This window comes from Ascidiella aspersa, chromosome 6 (assembly GCF_963924565.1).
Source record: "Ascidiella aspersa chromosome 6, kaAscAspe10.2, whole genome shotgun sequence".
In the NCBI taxonomy this organism is placed as follows: domain Eukaryota; kingdom Metazoa; phylum Chordata; class Ascidiacea; order Phlebobranchia; family Ascidiidae; genus Ascidiella; species Ascidiella aspersa.
Genome location: NC_139452.1, coordinates 11,708,960 through 11,733,294, shown reverse-complemented (window position 1 = coordinate 11,733,294; position 24,335 = coordinate 11,708,960). Strand labels below are relative to the sequence as shown.

The 24,335-nt window shown below is 36.6% G+C and overlaps 2 protein-coding genes across 2 annotated transcripts; both read right to left on the bottom strand.

Annotated features, from left to right (window-relative positions):
* Positions 1-442: 442 nt before the first annotated feature.
* LOC146139871 (uncharacterized) lies at positions 443-2,890 on the bottom strand. The gene has a single exon (XM_083391207.1). It carries the CDS (start codon positions 1,737-1,739, stop codon positions 447-449), a length of 1,293 nt encoding a protein of 430 aa, XP_083247333.1. The 5' UTR covers positions 1,740-2,890; the 3' UTR covers positions 443-446.
* Positions 2,891-8,804: 5,914 nt separating this feature from the next.
* LOC146139870 (uncharacterized) lies at positions 8,805-23,275 on the bottom strand. The gene is made up of 10 exons (XM_083392541.1): positions 23,145-23,275; positions 22,611-22,790; positions 21,927-22,151; positions 16,538-16,729; positions 15,890-16,117; positions 14,684-14,908; positions 13,666-13,890; positions 12,091-12,315; positions 11,071-11,295; positions 8,805-9,490 (listed from the first exon to the last, which is right to left on the bottom strand). Exons 1-10 carry the CDS (start codon positions 23,224-23,226, stop codon positions 9,264-9,266), a joined length of 2,034 nt encoding a protein of 677 aa, XP_083248667.1. The 5' UTR covers positions 23,227-23,275; the 3' UTR covers positions 8,805-9,263.
* Positions 23,276-24,335: the final 1,060 nt, after the last annotated feature.

The window sequence follows — 24,335 nt, the reverse complement described above, 5'->3', positions numbered from 1 at the left end:
TGACATGTTTTTACCCAATTCAACCTTTTAATGGCCTGTCACAGGCTATCTTAAACAAAAAAATCCTCATTGTTTGCATCTATTTATACATTTGTTCAAGGTAATGTGCAACTTAGTTTGGATATTTATTTGATTTGGTTCTAAAATTTAATAGAAGTATAATTTATAATGATGTAACAATGGGAAAAAACAGTTCTAGGCCTACTTAAGACATTGATCTCACAACCACAAGGTCACATCTTGAATTTGGAAAGCCCTGTTACAACAAATTTTTAAGAATCAATGATGCTTCGAAATATTTCTTTAAAAACATTCTCTCATTTAACAATAATTACATGATTCCAAAAATCCAACCGAGTATGCAAACTCACAATAAAAATAATACCAAAACTGGGAATTACTAAGGCGACTTTCGTTATTTAAGTTTATATATTAAATTTGCCATTTCATTTAATTAACCGAGGATCAATTAAAGTATCCCATTGTAAAAAGTTTCCTATTGTTGTAGGTATAACTTCTTCTTCTTCATCACTTCCATAATCTAAATCAAATTTTCCCTTTGATTTTAATTTTTCTTCAGTTTCCGGCCACATCACTGATATAAGGACACTTTTTTCTGATTCCTGTACAGTGCCGCCAAAAACTTCAAGGATTTTTCCCTCCTTAAAGCCAGATATACATGGACAATAGTTATCAGTCATCTCCAGCTGTTTGAAAGCAATAATATCACCGATCCGTGGAGGCCAGGAAAGAACATTAAGTGAATCGTAATCTTTCACTGAAGGCCCAACGCTATCAGTAGTTTTATTGTTAGATTGTGATTTTTGTATATTATTTGAAGGGTGAAAGTCATCTATGAGCTCCTGCTTAACTTCTACTGGGTCAAGTTTTACCTTGACATCCTTTATAACAGGCCGAACAATCTCAACATCAGAACTGCAAGTCACTTCCATCTTGCTTGGGCTACATAAAACATCATCACTATCTTCCGAGAGAACTAATGAATTGTTGTCTGAAGTCTCAGTTTCTTCTTGACTATTCAAGTCAATGAGTGAAGCTTGAATCTGAGTGTCATTTTTATGTTTTGAGTTTGTAGGGTTTTCAGTGGAACTTAACAATAAGTGGCTTCGTAAACCCATGTTTGTTTTTCCCTTCTTCTCAGGAGCAGTTGTGCTAGAAACATTGCATTCTACTGCCGAGCTACTGGCTTGAGATGCAAAAATGACTTTAGGCACTTTGCTACGAGTCTTGGAGGTAAGAGAACTGGCAGATTGAACGGCTGATTTGTTCTTCTTCTTTTTCTTTTTTAACTTTTCTTTTTTGGATTTGAGAACCTTTTTGGGTTTCCAGCTTGGATCATGCTTTGTACGCTTTGCTGTCGGCTCTAGAAAGGGGGTGCTAGCATCATCACGTTCTGCCTTTGGAGACGTTTTTGCAGAAGAAACTGAAATGACATCAACAAACTGCACTGAGTCTTCAATGCCTACGTTTATAAGGTCATTTTCCTGAATTAGGTCCACATCATCACTTGACATAAGAAAAAACTTGTCGATTGACAACATAAGAGATTGCAGAAAGGAAAATCCAAACCTGTGTGATATGGCATGTTCGACGTCTGCTATGCATTTCATTTCTGATTTGTTTATCAAAAACATGTAGCAGTCTGCTTGCGGATGAACTGATAGAGGTGGTGGCATGTCGAAACGAAGACGTACCCTTATTTTGTTACAGATTGACATTTTCTGCGCTGTGTTTATATTGCATGCAGGCAACTAAATTTTAAAGTTCTTCAATATTTACATGTTTAGCCTACTTACATGTCATGACTTTTCTATTAGGCAGTGCTGAAAAGAATTCATTTTGAAATGACTCAAGTCCCAGTCAAGTCATTTGTAAAATAACTTAAGTCATGTAAAATAAAAGTCAAGTCCCAGTCAAGTCACAATTAAAACAAGTCAACTCATTGTTCTAAAACTACAAGGTTATGCTATTAAAATTAGGTAAACTAGTTCGATTTTGAGCATACCTCCAATAAAATATACCAAAAAAAACAACAAAAGGGCAAGCAAATTGTTTTGTGTGCAAAAGTTAGGATAAAAAAATTACCAAAAAGACTAAAAAGTCAAGTTATCTTGCCCAAAAGACTTAAGTCAAGCGGCAACCTAGTTGCAAACAGTGAGTTAAGTGCACTGTAGTCAAGTCATTGACTTAAGTCATTACAACACTGTTTATGGGTTTATAATAGGATTAACGATGGCACTGGTCTAGAGTCTACTACATTTGAGAGTTACGAAACAAGTTGTCAAAATTAAAATTGCAGAGAAGAAAAATTTATGGGAGAATAAATATATTATTACTTGGTCTTGACACACCGTAACCCAAATAATATTAACAATATAAAACCCGAAAAAGATGCTAGACTATGAAACATACTTTGTAATGAAAACAATAGAATTTTATGTTGTTAACAATATTTGAGTTAGGGTGAGAGTCAGTGTTTGAGTTCGGGTGGGCAAAGTATTGTTATTATAATCTAACATATTTATGTCTTTCCTTGAAATTGGAACTTTGACAACTTGTTTCAATACTGTAAATAAATGCCATTTAAAGTTCCGCCATATATTTCAACACTTCTACGACTTGCGTTTTGGTTATCTTTTTATGTATTCTAGGAGACATGAACATTTAGAAGTTCGAATTACAGCTGAATAAACAACAAGCGAAACAAGTTTTAACTGATATTTTAGCAGCATTTGCAACGCAGCTGATCTTACACACACTCGCGTGTCACGTCCTCTCGTAGGCTCGTAGCAAACATAGGCCGTGTGCAGAAAAGCATTAGACCGTTACATCACACACCGTAGTCTAACTATAGTAGGTATATTGTTTTAATATACTATAGTCTAACCCAGGGTCTCCCAAACTGTGGTCCGCGACGTCTGCGCAGGTGGTCCGTGGCGATATGACAAGAAATTAAATTGTTACACACATATTTTGTACAGCAGGGGTCGACAACCTTCGGCCCGCGGGCCGCATCCGGCCCGGGAATGTAATATATCTTTTGACAAACTAGACACGAGTCCATTTCTTTTTGACTATTTCAACTATGCAAGTGCAAAAAATGTTCGCGCTTTGCGTTAACGATCTTTATACATCAGGTTTGAAAAAAATATGAACATACATTTTTAATTTTTATTTTTGAAATGTAATAAAAACTTGCAAGAAATTTGAAAGAAATGTCGGTATACCCCGAAAAAATTCGCGCTCGCTTCGCTCGCCAGGAGCGCTCGGCCTTAAATACACTACGTTAACAAACACTGAACTAGATTAACCATTAAGGTCATCGCGTTTTCTCAAAGTGGTTTTATTACACTTTTCAATATAAATAACGACGTGTCGACTCGAATTTTGAACCTAACAAACACTTTTTGTCCCGCTTTTACGCCAACACTTTACTGCCACCTTAAAAGTAACTAAACACGATTTTAAGTGCAAAAACATATCCGAAACCCGCCTGATTAACAGTTGTTCTAACATTTTAATAACATAATTCGTGGTTAACATTTTGTGCGGCCCGCAAGAGACCTTTCTGACTTTGGTTTTAGCCCGCGACTAGAAAAATTTTGCCGACCCCTCTGTTGTATAGTGGCCTATGAGTACTTTTTCAAAAATAATTAAATTGCCGCAGCTATTCACAACTTATTGATTTATAAATCTTTTGCTATCCAGTTTCGTAATCTTACTTGTTGCGCTTTGAATTTATTATGAATTAACAGTTTAAGCAGAGGGAAGCAATCTCATCCGTCCCATTGATGTTGTCAGTTTTGTAAATATATAAAATTTGGTTTTTTTTATTTTTTTGTATTGTGGCTCGCGAAAAAACAGATTCACAAATAGTCCGTGGTCCAAAACAGTTTGGGAAACCCTGGTCTAACCAACGCCTGTACATAACAGGGTCTAACCCAGGTGTTGGTCTTAACTCGTCAGGGGTGACCAATCAGTCAGACAACAAGAGCCGCATTTTATTGCTTAACCGCAAAGAGCTACAGTGGGGCACGAGTTTAGTTTGTTGAACTCCTGACTCCAATTTTAAGTTGCGTGAGTTAACTCGTTAGCCGACCACAATACTTCTGGTGATTACAATTGTAGTAACTGATAAACGACAACCAGTTTCAAACTATAGTCGGCGGAACAAGTTAGCATATAGGAGATGCTACTTGCAAATATCAAAGCTGTAAATAGCACAAGTCGATAGGTAAGAAGAGTTATAGTTTACAAGCGGATTGCGGCGGTCTTAAATAGCTACAGACAATCCAACCAACGCCTAGATAGGCGTTGATCCAACAGCTGACTGCAGAGATAATGGCAGAACAGGCCATTTAATATTTAACACTCGGGCGTGAGTTAGCGATGCTTCGCATAGAATAATTCTCTCACAAAAGCAAATACATCATAAAACTCACTGTAAACACAAAAGCTCTTAGTCGGTGATCATTCACGCACTCTACACCACACCTCAAACACATGGAAAGCAAAGAATAGCTTAATTATCACTCTATTTCTTGCTCACTTCCACAAAGCGATCGCACATAGCGTGAAAAAAAGTGCCTTTATTTCGTTAAATCGACAAATATTTAATTTACAAGGAGACGCGAGGCGTTGGATAAAAACGATCATTTCTCGATTTGATGCCATTATCTCAAGATGATTTGAATAAATATCTCGAGGGTCACATAGCTTTATGACTGCGTGAACCCAGTGTTGTAAAGCAGCCTAAACAAGTCTTCAAATGACTCAAGTCCCAGTCAAGTCATTCGTAAAATAACTCAAGTCAAGGTCGAGTCATTTGTAAAATAACTTAAGTCCAAGTCAAGCTTTTTTAAATAAATCACAAGTCAAGTCCCAGTCACGTCATAATTATAGCATTAAGTCAATCTCAAGTCAAGTCCTTTGTCATAAAACGTAGCCAAAACCTTATGCTAAAATTGTTAAACTAGCTCGAAATAAAACATTAATACAACAAAAAACGCAACATATAGCAAGTAAATTGTTTTATGTAAAAGAATTAAGATAGGCTATATGACTTAAGTCATTTAAGTCAGTTGAAAACAGTGACGACTTAAGTGCATTTAAGTCAAGTCAAGTCAAGTCATTGACTTAAGTCATTACAAAAGTGACCGAAAACCAATAAAAGTTTTGCGTCATTTTTGCCGGTTTTTGCAAAGGGCAAAAAGGACCCCACTAATATGCTACAATATCATTTAATTATTTTAATTGCCTTGCAGGCCTAGTGTGAAAATGCCGGATCAAGGATTTTTGTTCAAGGAGCGCATAAAGTTTTATAGAGTTATTTCACAAGTTGCGTCACGACGTGACGTTTTAGGTCAAGTGATGGCATAGGCTAAACAATGGCAAAAAAGCATCACTAATCTATTTGCAGCTTTGTGTAACTTAAAATGTATTCTTAAAGCCCCCAAAGCCCTACTTTAACCCATTTTTAGAGTTTTCATTTAGTTTATTACATACGGTATATACAATAAAAATACAACTTGTTTAAAACCTGTTGATGATCGCCAGTGATCTTCAATAGCCTGTAGCAAGCTTGCACGTTGCTGAGGATTGTCGTTTAATATAGCAGCATGATCAGTGTTTAATATTTTTAACAAACACATGGTCAGCATGATCATGAAACTTGTCCATAATCGCAGCTTTGTTTTAAGACAAACAACGGCTCCATCAAAGTAGGTTATGACGCGTTAGAAACGGCATGCCTCAGAGATCAGTTCTGGCTCATTTGCTGTTTAATACCTCGACTTGCATCTGGACAGGACACTCACATTCCGATCCTGGCAGGCATCTAGCCCGCTGAGCTTCGCCCCAGAGGAACCTTAATACCAAAGGCTACTACCCTCGAGATGCCCCTTTGTACCAGCTGCACTCAAATCACTGCAGAAATGTGAAAACTCTGGTGTAGGTGAATGGATGGCCACCAAATGGAACGAGGAGCAAGATTACCCCTCTCCACCACTATTGCCCCACCACCTCCAATAAGCCTTCGGGTTTTAACCTGTCTATGCGAGACTCGCCTTAACAGGCTGAGAACCGGGGTCGGGCAAGGTCTTCCGGGTCATTCCATGTCAATTCACCAGGCCATGTAACCCATGGTTTCAGATTCTTGAATTTTTTATTGAACTTGGTAGAGCATTTCTTCCTAAGAAAAATGATCTACTTATTTCACTCAGATTATTTCTATATCGGGAGATATGGCCTTTTTTGTATGGTCACTTTTGTGTTCATTGAAGCGTAACTGAAAACCTAAAATGTGAAGGCGTGTTGGTTTCTTGTATTTTCTCAGTGATGCAACTTTGTAGAAGGTTCAAATAAGTTTTGAAGAACCATCAGACATGTCACTTTGAAGTTACTGCGAAATTTCTTGTTTATCCAATTGTTCTCATTGTTTATTGTCTATTGTTTACAGCAAGGGTCTCAAACACGCGGCCCGCGGGCCGCATGCGGCCCGCGAGAACATTTTGTGCGGCCCGTGTAAAAATTTTGGATTTCCAAGTATTTAACAATATTTAAGTGCCACATATCTTTTTTTATCAGATTTAAAAGTTAAAATTCACTCTAAAATTGCTTCAAAAAACTGGAACTATACTCACCAAACTTCACTGTCATATCACTTTCAAACGCTACCATTTATGCGGTAAAAGATCTACTATTACGTCACATTGCCTATTCAACTCTGTACAGTTGTTCATTGTCGAGTTGTAGGCTTTGATTGTTCTAGCCTAGCATTGAAATAAATTTCTATAGCTTAAAAAGCTAAATTACACTTGTCTTTTGCTTCAAAAATGAGAAAAATCACAGACGAAGGAAAAGTTTTTCAAGATAAGTGGGAGGAGTTATATTTTGTCACCGCGGTAAGAGGTACTAGTTATTACCTTATTTGCCGGCAGAAGATCTCTGTTATGAAGAAGTATAACAAGGGTTTGCACTTCGAAACAATGCACCGCGATACATAATATGCTTACCAGGGCAAAGTAAAAAATAAAAAGTTAAACAAGCATTTTGCAAACAAAGAAGTTTCTTTGCCAATATTAGGCAGTCCACATCTGCAGACAACTCTAAGATTTGTTTCTGTCGACAATTTGAAGCCCAATATCGAGATCCTTGTCCTTGATAAACGCTGCCAGTAAAGTAGCCAGAACAAATAACTATAGCCTAAAATCAGCCTACACGTGTTTATATTTTATTGTGTTCTTATTTATTGTAAATTGCGGCCCTTGGGCATTTTACACGTCCTCATTTGGCCCTCAGAGCAATTTGAGTTTGAGACCCTTGAATTACAGCGTAGTTTACGAAATCATTCAAGTGGAACTATACTTTAGTTAGCTTTTATTGGAAACCCGAACAAAACGTGGAACAAAACATACAAGAAAACAAAAATGGACTACGCGTAAGTACCATTATGCATCAAAAAGTTAAGCAGTTTATAGAGCGTACATAAACTGCATTATATTTATCTTATGCCATTATAACTCATATGTAGGCAATTAGTGTCAAAAAAGTCAAAATTTTGTCAAAACTTACACGTTAGGTCAAAATTTGATAAAATTATTTTGAAGTCTGCTCATAAATCGCTTACAAATTAAAAAACCATAGTCAGCCTTTGGAAATTGTCGTTCGGTTAAAAATTAAAAATTTTGAATTATATTGAACAACACTTTAACTGTATTTATCTTCATTAGAGTAATATACGGTATTTGCGAGCTTGTAGAACTAACCACACAGGCCTAGTTTATCGCATTGGGCTCAGCTCAAACTTTGTTTTGGCATTATAGAGTTCTCTATTTATTTCTGATTTCCACAAATGTATTGAAAAGTATTTGCTGCGTCTTTTTTCGTTTGTGATTTGCAATTATCCTATTTCCTGTGACTAGGTCTTTATTAATTTTCTGCAATTATGTTTACGTTGTATTTCAACTGTTTACACAACATTTTTCTAAAAAACACGGCCGATAAGCATTTTCATGAGTTTTGCATGAACCTGAAAAATTAAATGAACAAATTTAACTTTCAGACGATTAGCGCATAGAGATTTTGTAACAAGTCCTGACTTTTGGTAGAGATGTGTCTATTGTAGTTTTATGTGTGTAATTAAATTTTTTGACTCTTCTCCTGCAGGTTTGTTTTTCGATTTTTTCTATCCGCAGGGAATATCGAAGGAATATATAAAAAATGGTAATACATCCTACTTCGTGTTTTTGCTGGGATGGAATTGACAGTGTTTGCGCTTGTTGTCTTTGCTTTATCTCAAATCTCCGTTTAATTACAACCGCGTTGCGTGTGATTAATTTTTCAATCAACGCATGGTTATTTCGGTAATTTCACAACGCCTCGTTTTTACTAATGTATTTTTAAATAATATTGTATGTGTTATTTATTGCTATGTGCGTAACTGTGTTTTATTTATTTATTTAATTATTTCCTAGCAAAAGTAGTAATTGTGTTTATTTCATTATTTCCTCGCAACTTTTTTTCTTCGCCGATTCAAACTTATATATTGCTAAAATAGAAAGGGTTGGTTTCTTTGTATAACCACTTGTGGTTCAAGGCTGATCCTTGCCCAAATCCTTTAACGTTATTTACTTTTCTGTAAAACTTGAAACTTGAAACTTGTAAAAGAGGAATATGAAAAAAAACTTTGAGAACAACTGTGGTAACCCCTCTAACCAGTTTTCACATTGTAGAACCATTGTAGAAGTTTATTCGTTTTATCGATTATAAATCATATAGTTTTAATAGTATGCCTAGGTCCTAGGACTAGGTCCGCGTTAGAGTAAAAAAAATGGAAAGTCAAAAATATTTCTTAAATTTGGTACATAACAATACAAGCACGTGATTAAAAAAAGCGATTGGCGAAGTTCATGAGGCATTTCTGGTTGGCCGCGTGAGCAACTTATTTAAAAACCATGTACTGAAAAGAAAAACACTTTTAGATAAACAATTAGGCCTATATGTTTACAGAAACGTTATAAACTTTTAAACCTCCAAACAGCATTAATTATGTCAAGGCTACACGCATAAGACACAACATTATCACTTTTGCATGAACGGTGTTAAATACAATATACAAAAACATAATGAATAATAAAACTGTCAATCGTCAATTTATACCTTCAACATGCCTTTGTAGCAAAAGGAAAATTAATAGTGACAAAAACAAGTTGTTGTGCAGTTCAGCGTCATGGGCGAATTTTCTAAGCAGCGTAGTTTGCGCAATCTTTATAGCCTCGGACTCTGTCCATTACGCTTCCGGGAAGAAGAACACCAGATTCGATGTCGACGCACCAACAGACAATAGGAAAGGTCAGGATACACTGGTCCGGCGTAAACTTCCCTGTCTTTAGGTCACAGATCGGGTAAGTGTTTGGAGGAAGGGAGTCGCCAAACTGGCTTCGCATTCGAAGACAGGTGATGTTCAAGGCTAATCAACAAATTAAATTTTCTTTTCAATAAAATTTAAGAAAACATTAATAACTTTAACTTGGTTGTTTAATTTGCCAAAACTGTCACTTTTGATCGCCACCCAATTAATAACAAATCCCTAATGATCAATAATTAATTTAATTATAACTGAGATTTTTCTGCTCAGTCTGTTCGTGTAACGGTCATGTCTGTTTATTTATGTGTATTTCAATCACAAGGCGTAAGTATGCTCTCTCAACAGTTAATATAAATTTGGGTTATAATTTTGCAAACGTCTTTAACTTTTTTTCCGTCTTGTAAACAAATCATTTTAAAACGACTTAAGTCCAAGTCAATTCATTTGTAAAATAACTTAAGTCAAAATCAAGTCTTTTAAAATATTTTTAAATCGTTTTTATATAATTTTTTTTTAAATAATTCAAGTCCTAGTCCAAGTAGTCAGTTGCCCAAGTCAAGTCCAAGTCAAGCATTAATTTGAGCAAGTCAATTTTATGTCACGTCCTTGTCGTAATAAGAAACGTTAAACAATTGGAATCGTTAAAGTCGTACGAATATAAACAATAACTAAACTAAAAAAAAACAAGAAAAACGCAACATATAGCAAGAAAATTATTTTACGTGCAAAATTAAGGATAAATAGCTCAATTTTATAACAAATATTTCTTAAGGAAAACACTTTAACCCTAATCATTTGTCCAAAAGACTTAAGTCAAGCAAAGTCATTAGCCGGAACGACTTAAGTCAAGTCAAGTCATTTTGCTCAATGACTTAGGTCAAGCCAAGTCATTTGAAAACAGTGACTTAAGTGCACTTAATTCAAGTCATTGACTTAAGTCATTACAACACTGCATTTTTGCCATTACTATTATACATATGCATAATTTTTAGACACGTGAATTCAACATAAGCCTAATTATACGAAAAAAATACCATGGTTAAATTTAATTAGGATTGAAATGCAAAGTCAAATGCAATAAAATCGGGTGCGTTTCTGTTTCTTATTCTTTAAAATTATAACTTGTAATGCTCTACAAGATGAAAATATGAAAATTTTGTGGAAAACGCTTTCCATTAGGTTACAAATGAATCCATATTAAATTGTGGAAAATTCGCTTTTTATAAGACCGAAGTTTGCAAATTATTTTTTTATTATTACAGATAAAGCCACCATTTAACACAATGGTCGGCAAACTGTGAGACGCGGCCAAAATGTGGGTCGCATAGCCATATTTAATGGGCCGCGAGTTATTATGTGGTTGTGGACCTCGTGATACCCATACATTCATTGCACTTTATTTAAAAAAAAATTTATATTGTCTCAGCGTGGTTCAGACCCACGTGCTGTGGTCCTGAGAGCCTGTCGAATTACTTTTTTGCCAATTTATTCATATGTAAACGCAAAAATTTTTTGACATACCATTAGTGTTTTGGGCACCAAGGCGTCGTGTAATAGTTCACCTTAAAACCAATTATCCGAATCGTGATTTGGGCAGCGACAAAAAGTTTGCCGACCACTGATTTAACATTTCGCTCACGTCAAAGTTGCTGTCAAAATGCCGCAAAATAAAACAATCTTACGAGTCCAAGCTGCACAGTCGATGTCGAACTCGGTCGCTTTCCTTTCTGTACCGGCGATTGTGTGCCCCGTAACCACGTCGACGCACTTACAAATGTTGAAATCATAGTCGCACTGCCGCGCCTCGAAATTGCCCGTCAAGGGGTCACAGGGCAGGGGAACAGCGTCCGCAATGGTCACGTCTTGCCCTTCGCGGTATTGTCGCAGGCAGGCGGTGCTGTAAGGAGCTAAACAACGTGAATTCGTTCAATGATCTGTTGGATATTCGTTTAAATTTCCAAGCGTATGCAATGCTTGCAGGAAGGGTTAGTTGTATGGTTGAGATGTATGGCTAAATCGGAATTTACGATTGTTGCCCTGTCGTATTTTTAACGCATATTATATCTCAAATTTGAACGCGAACTTACCAAATAATTTAAAAGTCCAAACTTTGTGCAAACCGAATGTGTGTACATGAGTTTACCGTGGTCGCACATAAAAATACAGAATATTTAAAACGGCAATGCATTGTATCTTATATACTACAAAAAATTTTACGATTTAAAAACAAATTATTAAATATTCGGTTTTACGATTTTGCGCTTTGAAATAGAGAACTGAAATGAACGCTAAAGATTTCTAATGGAATCATGCTGGGTTTTTTCACAAAGAGAAGGTTTTTTTCACAAGAATCGAGGACGTAGCATGCAAGGATTGTATTATTTTCTAAGATTGTTAGTCGGGTTTGTGGGGTATGCTACCCTCAAAGGCTTAGTTAGGCAAATTTAGGTGGTAAATTTGACAATGATATGCCATGCTATACGTTATTTAAAAACAAATTAATGTTCATTTTACAATTGTTTAAATTTGTATGTTCATTGGAATGCGATTTAAAGATGTTTATTCATAAATTTATTTTAGGCCATTTTCCTAAAAAGGGTAACTTAGAAGTTTTTTTTAGCATAATGACACACACAAACACAACGATATAGCATATGCTTTTACCCATACTGTAGGTATCTTTGTCGTGAACAGAATCTTACTTGTTATGTTTGCACAGTCGATGTCGAAGCCGACCCATCGGTTCATAATAGTGCCTTCGATCTTTTGCCCTGTCTCAACGTCGACGCACCAGCACTGTGTCTCCAAGTACGTCGAGCATTGGCGCGGCGTAAATTTTCCGGTTATTAGGTCGCATGTGGGTGCTCCACCGTCAGGGAAGTCTCGCCATTCGTAAGCCCGTAGGAGGCAGAATGTGCGAAACCCCGCTGCGTATATAAACATACTTCCGGTTAGTCCTGGATATCAATAGAGTTTTATTGTATAAGAGTTTAATTTGTTTTCTAATACATATTTTAGGAGAAATTTTTCGTTTTTTTAAGTAACTGCCGAATAACCAGCAGATTGAACATAGAAAACGCATTGTTCTCATATTTTGACCATGCCGCAATTCAAATGTAGTTTTATATACTTTCTCATTATTGAAAATTCCTTTGTAATACGACAAATTGTTAACTAATTTGTTTTGCCGTCGATCGCTATGGATATTTACCAATGTGTCTATTGTCGTTTCAAGAATATTTTGTATAGGTGTGCCGCCGAGCACTGCAATAATAAGACTAGTAGCCAATATTAGCGGATTTAACCTGACAAACATACATATGTTCAAAATTCAAACCATTCGTTTCAGGAATAAATGTTTCCGCTCGGTTGAACTTGCACACACTTATAAATAGGCGAAAAAATGGTAGATTTTAACAGTTTCAAACCTTGATGAAAAAGCCTAAATTTCGAAATTTACCGAGGGTAGTTTAACCGTTATAGTTAAAAAGTATTATGCGGTTATGCAATTTAAGAAAGGAAAATTGTGTTAGTATACGAGTTTTACGATTTTTAGTCATTAGAGCACTGCATTTTTGCCATTACTTTTACATATGCATAATTTTTAGACACATGAATTCAACATAAGCCTAATTATGCGAAAAAAATACCATGGTTAAATTTAATTAGGATTGAAATGCAAAGTCAAATGCAATAAAATCGGGTGCGTTTCTGTTTCTTATTCTTAAAAATTATAACTTGTAATGCTCTACAAGATGAAAATATGAAAATTTTGTGGAAAACGCTTTCCATTAGGTTACAAATGAATCCATATTGAATTGTGGAAAATTCGCTTTTTATAAGACCGAAGTTTGCAGATCATTTTTTATTATTACAGATAAAGTCACCATTTAACACAATGGCCAAAATGTGGGTCGCATAGCCATATTTAATGGGCCGCGAGTTATTATGTGGTTGTGGACCGCGTGATACCCATACATTCATTGCACTTTATTTAAAAAAAATTTTATATTGTCTCAGCGTGGTTCAGACCCACGTGCTGTGGTCCTGAGAGCCTGTCGAATTACTTTTTTGCCAATTTATTCATATGTAAACGCAAAATATTTTTTGACATACCATTAGTGTTTTGGGCACCAAGGCGTCGTGTAATAGTTCACCTTAAAACCAATTATCCGAATCGTGATTTGGGCAGCGACAAAAAGTTTGCCGACCACTGATTTAACATTTCGCTCACGTCAAAGTTTCTGTCAAAATGCCGCAAAATAAAACAATCTTACGAGTCCAAGCTGCACAGTCGATGTCGAACTTGGTCGCTTTCCTTTCTGTACCGGCGATTGTGTGCCCCGTAACCACGTCGACGCACTTACAAATGTTGAAATCATAGTCGCACTGCCGCGCCTCGAAATTGCCCGTCAAGGGGTCACAGGGCAGGGGAACAGCGTCCGCAATGGTCACGTCTTGCCCTTCGCGGTATTGTCGCAGGCAGGCGGTGCTGTAAGGAGCTAAACAACGTGAATTCGTTCAATGATCTGTTGGATATTCGTTCAAATTTCCAAGCGTATGCAATGCTTGCAGGAAGGGTTAGTTGTATGGTTGAGATGTATGGCTAAATCGGAATTTACGATTGTTGCCCTGTCGTATTTTTAACGCATATTATATCTCAAATTTGAACGCGAACTTACCAAATAATTTAAAAGTCTAAACTTTGTGCAAACCGAATGTGTGTACATGAGTTTACCGTGGTCGCACATAAAAATACAGAATATTTAAAACGGCAATGCATTGTATCTTATATACTATAAAAAATTTTACGATTTAAAAACAAATTATTAAATATTCGGTTTTACGATTTTGCGCTTTGAAATAGAGAACTGAAATGAACGCTAAAGATTTCTAATGGAATCATGCTGGGTTTTTTCACAAAGAGAAGGTTTTTTTCACAAGAATCGAGGACGTAGCATGCAAGGATTGTATTATTTTCTAAGATTGTTAGTCGGGTTTGTGGGGTATGCTACCCTCAAAGGCTTAGTTAGGCAAATTTAGGTGGTAAATTTGACAATGATATGCCATGCTATACGTTATTTAAAAACAAATTAATGTCCATTTTACAATTGTTTAAATTTGTATGTTCATTGGAATGCGATTTAAAGATGTTTATTCATAAATTTATTTTAGGCCATTTCCTAAAAAGGGTAACTTAGAAGTTTTTTTAGCATAATGACACACACAAACACAACGATATAGCATATGCTTTTACCCATACTGTAGGTATCTTAGTCGTCAACATTATCTTACTTGTTATATTTGCACAGTCGATGTCGAAGCCGACCCATCGGTTCATGATAGTGCCTTCGATCTTTTGCCCTGTCTCAACGTCGGCGCACCAGCACTGGAACCCGAAGCGCGTCGCGCATTGACGAGGCGTAAATTTTCCGGTTATTAGGTCGCATGTGGGTGCTCCACCGTCAGGGAAGTCTCGCCATTCGTAAGCCCGTAGGAGGCAGAATGTGCGAAACCCCGCTGCGTATATAAACATACTTCCGGTTAGTCCTGGATATCAATAGAGTTTTATTGTATAAGAGTTTAATTTGTTTTCTAATACATATTTTAGGAGAAATTTTTCGTTTTTTTAAGTAACTGCCGAATAACCAGCAGATTGAACATAGAAAACGCATTGTTCTCATATTTTGACCATGCCACAATTCAAATGTAGTTTTATATACTTTCTCATTATTGAAAATTCCTTTGTAATACGACAAATTGTTAACTAATTTGTTTTGCCGTCGATCGCTTTGGATATTTACCAATGTGTCTATTGTCGTTTCAAGAATATTTTGTATAGGTGTGCCGCCGAGCACTGCAATAATAAGACTAGTAGCCAATATTAGCGGATTTAACCTGGCAAACATACATATGTTCAAAATTCAAACCATTCGTTTCAGGAATAAATGTTTCCGCTCGGTTGAACTTGCACACACTTAGAAATAGGCGAAAAAATGGTAGATTTTAACAGTTTCAAACCTTGATGAAAAAGCCTAAATTTCGAAATTTACCGAGGGTAGTTTAACCGTTATAGTTAAAAAGTATTATGCGGTTATGCAACTTAAGAAAGGAAAATTGTGTTAGTATACGAGTTTTACGATTTTTAAACTAAAGCTAAGACAATCGCACGTGCTACTAGCTATACTACTTCAATATCAACAGAGTTTTATTTATTTCTTTATGTATTCAATAAATGTTTTTTTCGTTAACTTTCGTCCACCATACGAGCATCCGTCCAACATAGACTTGTTTTGTATAACACTGTTTCAACAAGCACCAGAAATATTAATAATAAAAAAGATCCTCTGATGATTAAAACTGGTATTTAATTTATTACCTAAAAGAAGGAAACTTCAATAGGTCGTCTCACTCTAAAGTCTAAACTTTGGATAACAATTAAAATTACCAGGTCAGCTATTTGGTTCAATGGTTTGTTGATTGAAGATCGGAACGACTTACTTATGTTGACCAGACACATGTCGGCGATGGATTCGTCTGCCCTGGTCCCCGGGATTTCGACTCCTGTCGTCACATTGGCGCACCAACATTCGTGTTCGGCTTCGTTGCATTGTATGTGCTCGTACTCGCCGGTTTCAGGGTTACAGCTGGGAACCGGCGACTTCTTTGCCAAAATCCGGTCGCGCCATTCTCGCAGACACGCGGTGGTTATGCTAGTCGCGCCTTCTGCTACCGTCAAGAAAATAATACCATTTCGTTGTATCTATTGCGCAATCAAGTCAGTTTGAATGCGCTTTGGTCTATAGCTCGAGTCAGAGGTTTTAAAGTTGTTGGACTATGAAAATCGGTAAGCTTGCCCAATCCTGATCAAAATAGCCAATAACAAAGAAAAAACAAAAACGGCACAGAATACTTGCGAACTGTTTTACGTGCTTTAACTGAGATGGATAACCGAATTTTGAAAAAAAAAATGAAAACCTTTTTTTAGTAGGTCCAATCAATCGTTCTAATTGGAAGTAGTTCATCCATAAGGCCTAAACCAAGTCGTAATATCTTTCAACGTATTAAAAAAGACAAAGGGAAATGAATTTCTTTTGAAATAATCGTTGTTTTTTTAATTTGGCCCATTTAAAAATATTTTACCCGAACCTTGTTCTATTTTAAAACAGTTGACGGATCCTCTCTCGTGAAAAGCAGTCGAAACAGACTCTCCTGTCTTCCAGTTCACGCACCAGCACTTCTGTTTGACGTCACACTGCTCAGGATTGTAGAACCTATTGTAGTTTCCCGAACACATCACATTACTTCCCGAGTTTCTCCAACATGGGTCATGGGTCTCCCCTGAGAAAAAAACTTATGATACACAAAAAAGACAAGGTTGGATTGCTATCGGGAATGCGTATAGCCATTATGAACAAGACCGATTGACCGATTTGTCGGAAAACCCAATTCCAAGCTACATATTATCATGGCCAACAATTCACATGCAAGTATTGTGGTGACTCTGGGCACAAGCAAGAGAATTGCCTCAAAAGAAAAAATTGATTTCCGGAATAAAGAAACAATGGCGGAAGAGTGGCAGAACAAAATTAGGTCGAACCTTATCAGAACCAGTTCACCTGCGCCGCTCAGACTGAGTAACCAGCCACTGATAAGAATTTGCCAAGCAAAGAAAGAGAAGCGGAGAGAGTAAACCGATTATATGTATAGTTTGAATCCTAAAAAGAGATGCCGTGGTAGTCCCAAATTGCTACCAAACAGCAAATCACAAAGCATGTGTGAAACGCCGATCTCGCTCGTATGCCCAGAATGTCACACCGAAAGTTGCCTGGCACCAGAAGCAACCCAATTCTATTGCTACAAGTGCAAACACGAGTTCAAAATATCAAAAGCCTTCTGCGACGAAGAAACTACAATTTTGGTTTCTTTCCAGGAAAAGGCTATTAGCTGCCCCAAATGTAAAGCGGTGATGCGTTGGATGCCGCGCTGCAAACAATTTCAGCCGGAGTTCATGACGAAGGACAACCTATTTGAATGCATACAATGTAACAGGTACTCAATTGCATGTGTATGTAAAACATTTAATTCAGTTTCGAATCTCACAATGAGCAAAAATGCTCCAATGGCTCATGTAACTTTAAGTTAATCAACTGTAGTTGCGGTAAAAAAACAAATGAATGTATCGAACCAAGTAAACCATTTCGGTGCCCATGTGGACTCGAATATGATTGAGACTTAGAACTTGGGGTTGAACGGAATTGAGAGCCTAAGTGTGTTTGTATTATTTTTGTGAATTTTTTTTTGTCTATGTCTATTGCTATCGCGTTTTTTAACGTTGCTGGAATACGTCATACATCAAAACGGAAATCTATTTTTAAGTATATTAGAGAAAAAAATACCATATAACCTTAATAGAGGAAACACATTGTACCTATGGGGATGAGAAACTTTGGCAGATGGAATGGGGAGGAGAAATTGTTTGGGCTCACGGTACAAATCGTAGCAAGGAGGTAGCCATTTTATTCTCAAAAAATTAACATACTCCATTAATCAAACGACAGCCGACACATGCGGAAGGTATTTGATATCAACCATCAAACTTGGGAATAATGAATTAACACTAACTAATATTTACGGGTCAAACAATGATAACCCAGCCTTATTTGACGATTTTTACAAACCTTATCAAAGCTACTGACGGCGACATGGTAGTAGGAGGTGATTTTAACATCATCCTAAATGCGAGTTTGGACAAAAGTCATGGGCCCCCGCATGCAAACAAAAGATCGCGGGCCACTGTGCAGGCTCACATGAATTCCCTTAAATTGCGTGATGCTTTTCGCCATGTGCATGGGACGAAAAGAAAGTATTCCAGAATTCAAACAAAAACATTTACAGCGACTCGTATAGACTTCTTTCTAACTCCAAAATCCTTATTGACTAACGTTATAGACGCCAACATTGTCACAAGTATTATGTCCGACCATAAAATCGTGACCCTGTCTTTAAAGCTAGCTCCAAATAAACACGGTAAGGGATACTGGAAGTTTAACACGCACATGTTGAATAACAAACCATATAGTGACTTAATAAAAAAAAAACTATCAACGATTACATAATAACCAACCCGCAAAATCACGTCAATCCCCATGTTAGGTGGGATGCCCTTAAAGCTGTCCTTCGCGGCGTTTCGATTGAATTTAGTGCTAGATTGAAAAAACAAACACTGATCGCTAGAATGAATTGGAGAGAAATATAGAAGCGCTCGAACACGAAATAAGTCGCGCTAACAGTCCTGCCCACCCGAGGCTTGCAGTTAAATTAACACAACATAAATTCAGATTGAATCAACTAGTAGAAAACCAAAACGAAGGTTGCGATAATTAGAAGCATGGCGCGTTGGGCCGAAAAGGGTGAAAAAGAAACACAAAATATTTTTTTTATTTAGAAAAACGTCATGCGGTTAAAAAATCGATCAACCGTCTTAAAAATGGTGACCACGTCTATACAGATCAAAAAACAATTTTGAAAGAGTTATCACGCTTTTTGGAGACCTATACAAAAGACACAATACGAAACGCGTGCAATCAAAAATCGACCTTAACCTAGAAAACCTGAACCTTCCGAAATTAAACGCCTCCCAGCTAGAAAGGACCGAAGAGCCTATCTCAACGGCCGAAATTAAGTCTGCGGTTAACTCAATGCCCAAAAGACACAATACGAAACGCGTGCAATCAAAAATCGACCTTAACCTAGAAAACCTGAACCTTCCGAAATTAAACGCCTCCCAGCTAGAAAGGACCGAAGAGCCTATCTCAACGGCCGAAATTAAGTCTGCGGTTAACTCAATGCCTAGAAATAAGTCACCGGGCCTCGACGGATTGCCGGTTGAATTTTACCAAACGTTTTGGCCAGATATAAAATGTCTGTTTTGCGAAGCTTGGGACTACACTGAGAATATTGGTCAATTTAGCCAAAGTTAGTCGCAAGGGGTCGTGACCTTAATACCAAAACCACAGAAAGACCCCTTACTTACAACCAATTACCGCCTTATTTCGTTACTAAACGCTGATTATAAAATAATGACCAAAGTTATTAACGGCAGAATTAAAACATATATTGAACTGTTGATTTATCAAGACCAAAATGGTTTTATGAAGGGCAGGTAGCCTACATAGGCGATAATCTCCGTATCCTCTTTGATATCATGGACTCCTGCAGCTTTTATGAAATTCCAGAAGCGGTATTTAGCTTGGATATTTACAAAGCGTTCGATACCAAAAGTTGGGATTTTATTTATTCTGCTCTAAACGCGTTTGGGTTTGGGGATAAATTGATAAACTGGATAAAATGTTGCTACTCGCGACCAACTTGCAGAATAACAAATCACAATTTTTTACCGAAAGAGATTATAACAGAACGAGGCGTCAGACAAGGTGATCCCCTATCACCAACACTATTTTTATTATGTATTGAATGTCTGGCGAAGGCACTGCGAGAAGATCCTTTTCAAGGAATAAAAATTAAACACCGAATTTAAAGTGTCCCTCCTCGCTGATGACACGTTAATCTTTCCCAGAGGCGAGCAAATTGATTTTGATCGGGTATTTCGTGTTATTAATCTTTTTACTGAAATGTCAGGTTGCGTAGTCAATATGGAAAAAATCCCTTGCGTTCTTTGTAGGTCCAAAACGGTCAAATGAACAAAAACCCTATGCAGATAAAGGTTTGGCATGGCCTAACACGGCATTCCGCTATCTCGGTGTGGAAATTCCAATTAGAGATAGAAAACAGCTGTTTTCACTGAACTTCGGTCATTTTATTGGAAAGGTCAATACAATTTTAAACAAATGGTCGTCCCGCGGTCTAACTATCTTGGGTCGTATATGTATTTTAAAAATCCTTGTAATACCAACGTTAATTTACAAATGTAGTGTTCTACCAATTACCTTGACTGATACTTTTGTTCGTCAATTAAAAAACAAATTATTTCAATTTATCTGGGGCTCCAGTTGGGAAAGGGTAAAATGAAACAAACTGACCGCAAACATTGAACTAGGAGGTGCAAATATGTTAGATGTCGATTCCTATATTTTAGCTTTAAACCTTAAATGGGCAGCTAAATTTTTTGCTAATTACATAAATTTTTTGTTAATTACACAGCCCCTTGGAAACTTTTAGAAAAAAATGAGTAATCCATAATGCAGCTAGAGTGCTGGGTTAGAGGCAACCTGGAAATAAACTTAAAACCAAGCGAAAAAGTTGTCCCCCTGCAAACTATACGAAAAATAATATCAGACCTCAGAGCCATAATTCAAATTGTCCATCTATAGGTGAAACGCACAGCAGGTCACTGTTGGTTTTAAGAAGCGTCAAATTTAAAAATCAAACGTTTTACTTAAAGCCTCTCCTCAATGCGGGAATACTCGAACACTCAGACTCACTCAATTCTGAGGGAGAATATCTTAAGTATGACCAATTGGCAATAAAATACGACTTTAAACCGAATAACGAAGACTTTAAAACCTTCATTAAAATGATTGCTGCTTTACCACCCGAATGGGACTATACTGACGATATTTCAAAAAATGAAGGGTGTTTAGTTAACAAATGTACGGAACTTTTTCAAATATGTGACACTCCAAAGGCTCTTAACAATAAAATTAAGCAGTATGTGTCGGTTTCCCCCTGAAAACAAAAAAAAAATTGGAACGAGACTTGCGCCTTTCTCCAAATACGACTCCTTGGTAAAAACTGTATTGTAATGCCTATAATTCAACAATTGAAACTAAGCTACGCTCATTTCAAATCAAACTTAACCTACGTGCGATAGTAACAAACGAAGCATTACACTCCTTTTGGGAAAACTGACTCCGACCAATGTGTTTTCTGTCGAAATGCCCCTGAAACTATTTCGCACATATTAATTGTCTTCATATTGAAAGCTATTGGGAAGAAATAACATCTTGGATTTCCTCAAAACTTTTAATTTCCTTGCAAAACGACCCTGTAACTCTCCTGTTTGGAACTGGTGTTGACAATGATTTGTTGAATTGCTTACTGTTATGTGCGCGCTTCGTTATATACCGTTGCAAGTATGCAAAGACATTACCAACGATTTCTATGTTAGTTTTTATGATCAAGTCTATAAAACCCTCTGAGTATATCTGTGCTTGAAATTCTAAAACCTCGAAATTTGTAAAGTTAAGTGGGTTGGCGTTTAGCCCAACCTGTCGCTTCTTGATAGGTGCTATTTTTTATTCTCGTCCGTCTTTCTATTTTGTTCTTTCAGCGTAATAAAAAAAAATCTGTCGGAGGCAATATGTGTGAAACCCCGCTGCGTATATAAACATATTTCCGGTTAGTCCTGGATACCAATAGAGTTTTTATTGTATAAGAGTTTAATTTGTTTTCTAATACATATTTTAGGAGTTTTTTCGTTTTTTTAAGTAACTGCCGAATAACCATCAGATTGAACATGTAAAAACGTATTGTTCTCATATTTTGACCATGCCACTTCAAATGTAATTTTACATACTTAGACACATGCCGGCGAAAGAATTTATCCCGTCTACCCTGGTCCCCGGGATTTCGACTCCTGTCGTCACGTGGACGCACCAACATTCGTAGTCGACTTGGTTGCATTGCATGTGCTCGTACTCGCCGGTTTTAGGGTTGCAGTAGGGAACCGGCCACTCCTTTGCCAAAATCCGGTCGCGCCATTCTCGCATACACGCGGTGGTTTCACCACTCGCGCCTCCTTCTTCCGGCAAAAAAATAAGAACGTTTCGTTGTATCTATTGCGCAATCAAGTCAGTTTGAATGCGCTTTGTTCTATATACTCGAGAGAATAAAAAAAAAATATATTTAAAGTTGTTAGACTATGAAAATCGGTAAACTTGCCCAATCCTGAGCAAAATAACCAATAACAAAGAAAAAACAAAAACGGCACAGAATACTTGCGAACTGTTTTACGTGCTTTAACTGAGATGGATAACCGTATTTTCAAAAAAAAAAAAAAAAAAATGAAAACCTTTTTTAGTAGGTCCAATCAATCGTTCTAATTGCAAGTAGTTCATCCATAAGGCCTAAACCAAGTCGTTTTTGCTTAAAATACTTAATATTTTTTAACATGTTAAAAAAGATATAAGAAAAATGATTTTCTTTTAAAATAATCGTTATTTTTTTAAATTTGGCCCATTTAAAAATATTTTAACCGAACCTTGTTCTGCTTTAAAACAATTGACGGATCCTCTCTCAGGAAAAGCAGGCGAAACAGACTCTCCTGTCTTCGAGTTCACGCACCAGCACTTCTGTTTGACGTCGCACAAACTATCATAGTTTTCCGAACACATTACATTACTTCCCGAGTTTTCCCAACATGGGCCTTCATAGGTCTCCCCTGAGAAAAAACGTATATCGGGATTTTAAATTTCTTGATACTTCCATTGATTATTAGATTATTTTATTGCGTTATATTGCTGTGTTACTTATGTGTTTGGCATTAGTAGGATATACCTACCCGCAAAAGGTCGACCAGCTCTACAAATTGTTCACTTAACCAGGTTTCTATCGTAGAAAGAGTTCCCGATTGCAAACAGTAAATAATAAACTGTTTGAGTTTTTATGTATATATTGTCACGTTGGACAAAACTTTTAAATAGAAGAATAAAAAAAAAATATTACAACCGTTCGTTTCGCAAATTATTTTATTACATTAGCTTACAGCAGTAATCCTAGCTAGACAATACCATACCTACAAAGCGTGTAATTGTCCATGTAGAAACTTCGCACTGAAAAATAACTAAGAGCACAAAATACGCGAGTAATGTCTTCATTCTTTGGCGTTGAGTTCTATTCTGTTTTCTCGTCAAAAAGGTGTTTACCGCCGAGTGACCACTGTGGTCGACCAGTTCCACACAATCTGCTTTTAAACTTTCAGCAGTCCAGCGTAAAATGTTGTTGAAGCTTCAGCCTATTACTGCAAGCCGAAAGTCGGAAATAAGAGAAGCAATTCACCTACATGCAATTCCCAGTGACGCAAGCGATATTGTTCAGTCGGAATTTGTTTAAGGAAGATTGATGATTCATGTAAATTAATTGGTTCCTGTAATTTAAAATCGAGGGTTAATATCGACGTGAAACTTGCTTGTATGAGGTTTCTGCTTGACGCACTAGAATGTAATATGTAAATCGAAAAGGTCTGAAAATATTACAGTTTGTCAAGAAAAATGTTTGCAAAGCAAATACGACAGATCACCCTTAAAGTTCGGTTACGTCAACGGCTTTTATTGCTTTTAATTTAAGATGCCTTTGCAAATCAATTAATACCCATGATTTCCTAACTAGGGCCGCAACCTTATTGGATGTCGGAATTGGTTGTCTGGGTAAGAATTCGGAAAAATTCGACATAACATGAATGTATGCAATAATGAAAACTTACTGCTATAAAACCCCTCCTAATTTTCATCACGATTTTTTGAATTTTAGATCTTGCATTACAAACTTGAAATAAATTACACCTATAGTCCTAACCGTATTTTCATCATTCAACAAAAGGACAAAGGTACAATGCAAATGAGTTCTATTTTTAGCAATTTTATGATAATTGCGCACTTTTAGCAAAGGTAACGACAAAAAGATTCAAAAATGACAAAAAATCGTCAGTCAGATTCATACTATGAATATTTGGTATTAAAACGAAACTGTTTATATGTAGGTCTACATATTTATATTTATCTTACGTGTTCACAAAAATAAGGCCTATATCTTTGCTTAAAGCGATCGAGTTTGTCAGTTCCTCTTGTTAACTTTAGAGATATCAGATGTTGAAAATGTTGTTCCGATACTGATGCCCTATAATTAAGACAAAACTGTTTCTATGCTCTAACAAGCAATAAGGTAAAATTTAAGGTAGTTTTAGGTTATTAGGTCGAAATTTACTTTG

Bases quoted from the DNA above. Each gene is read 5' to 3' on its own strand.
- LOC146139871 (XM_083391207.1), bottom strand. From the start codon at position 1,739: ATGTCAATCTGTAACAAAATAAGGGTACGTCTTCGTTTCGACATGCCA.
- LOC146139870 (XM_083392541.1), bottom strand. From the start codon at position 23,226: ATGAAGACATTACTCGCGTATTTTGTGCTCTTAGTTATTTTTCAGTGC. The intron at 11,296-12,090 runs GTAAGATTCTGT...CACGTTGTTTAG, and splicing joins CGACTGTGCAAACATAACAA to CTCCTTACAGCACCGCCTGC. The intron at 9,491-11,070 runs GTAAGATTGTTT...TTTGTTGATTAG, and splicing joins CGACTGTGCAGCTTGGACTC to CCTTGAACATCACCTGTCTT.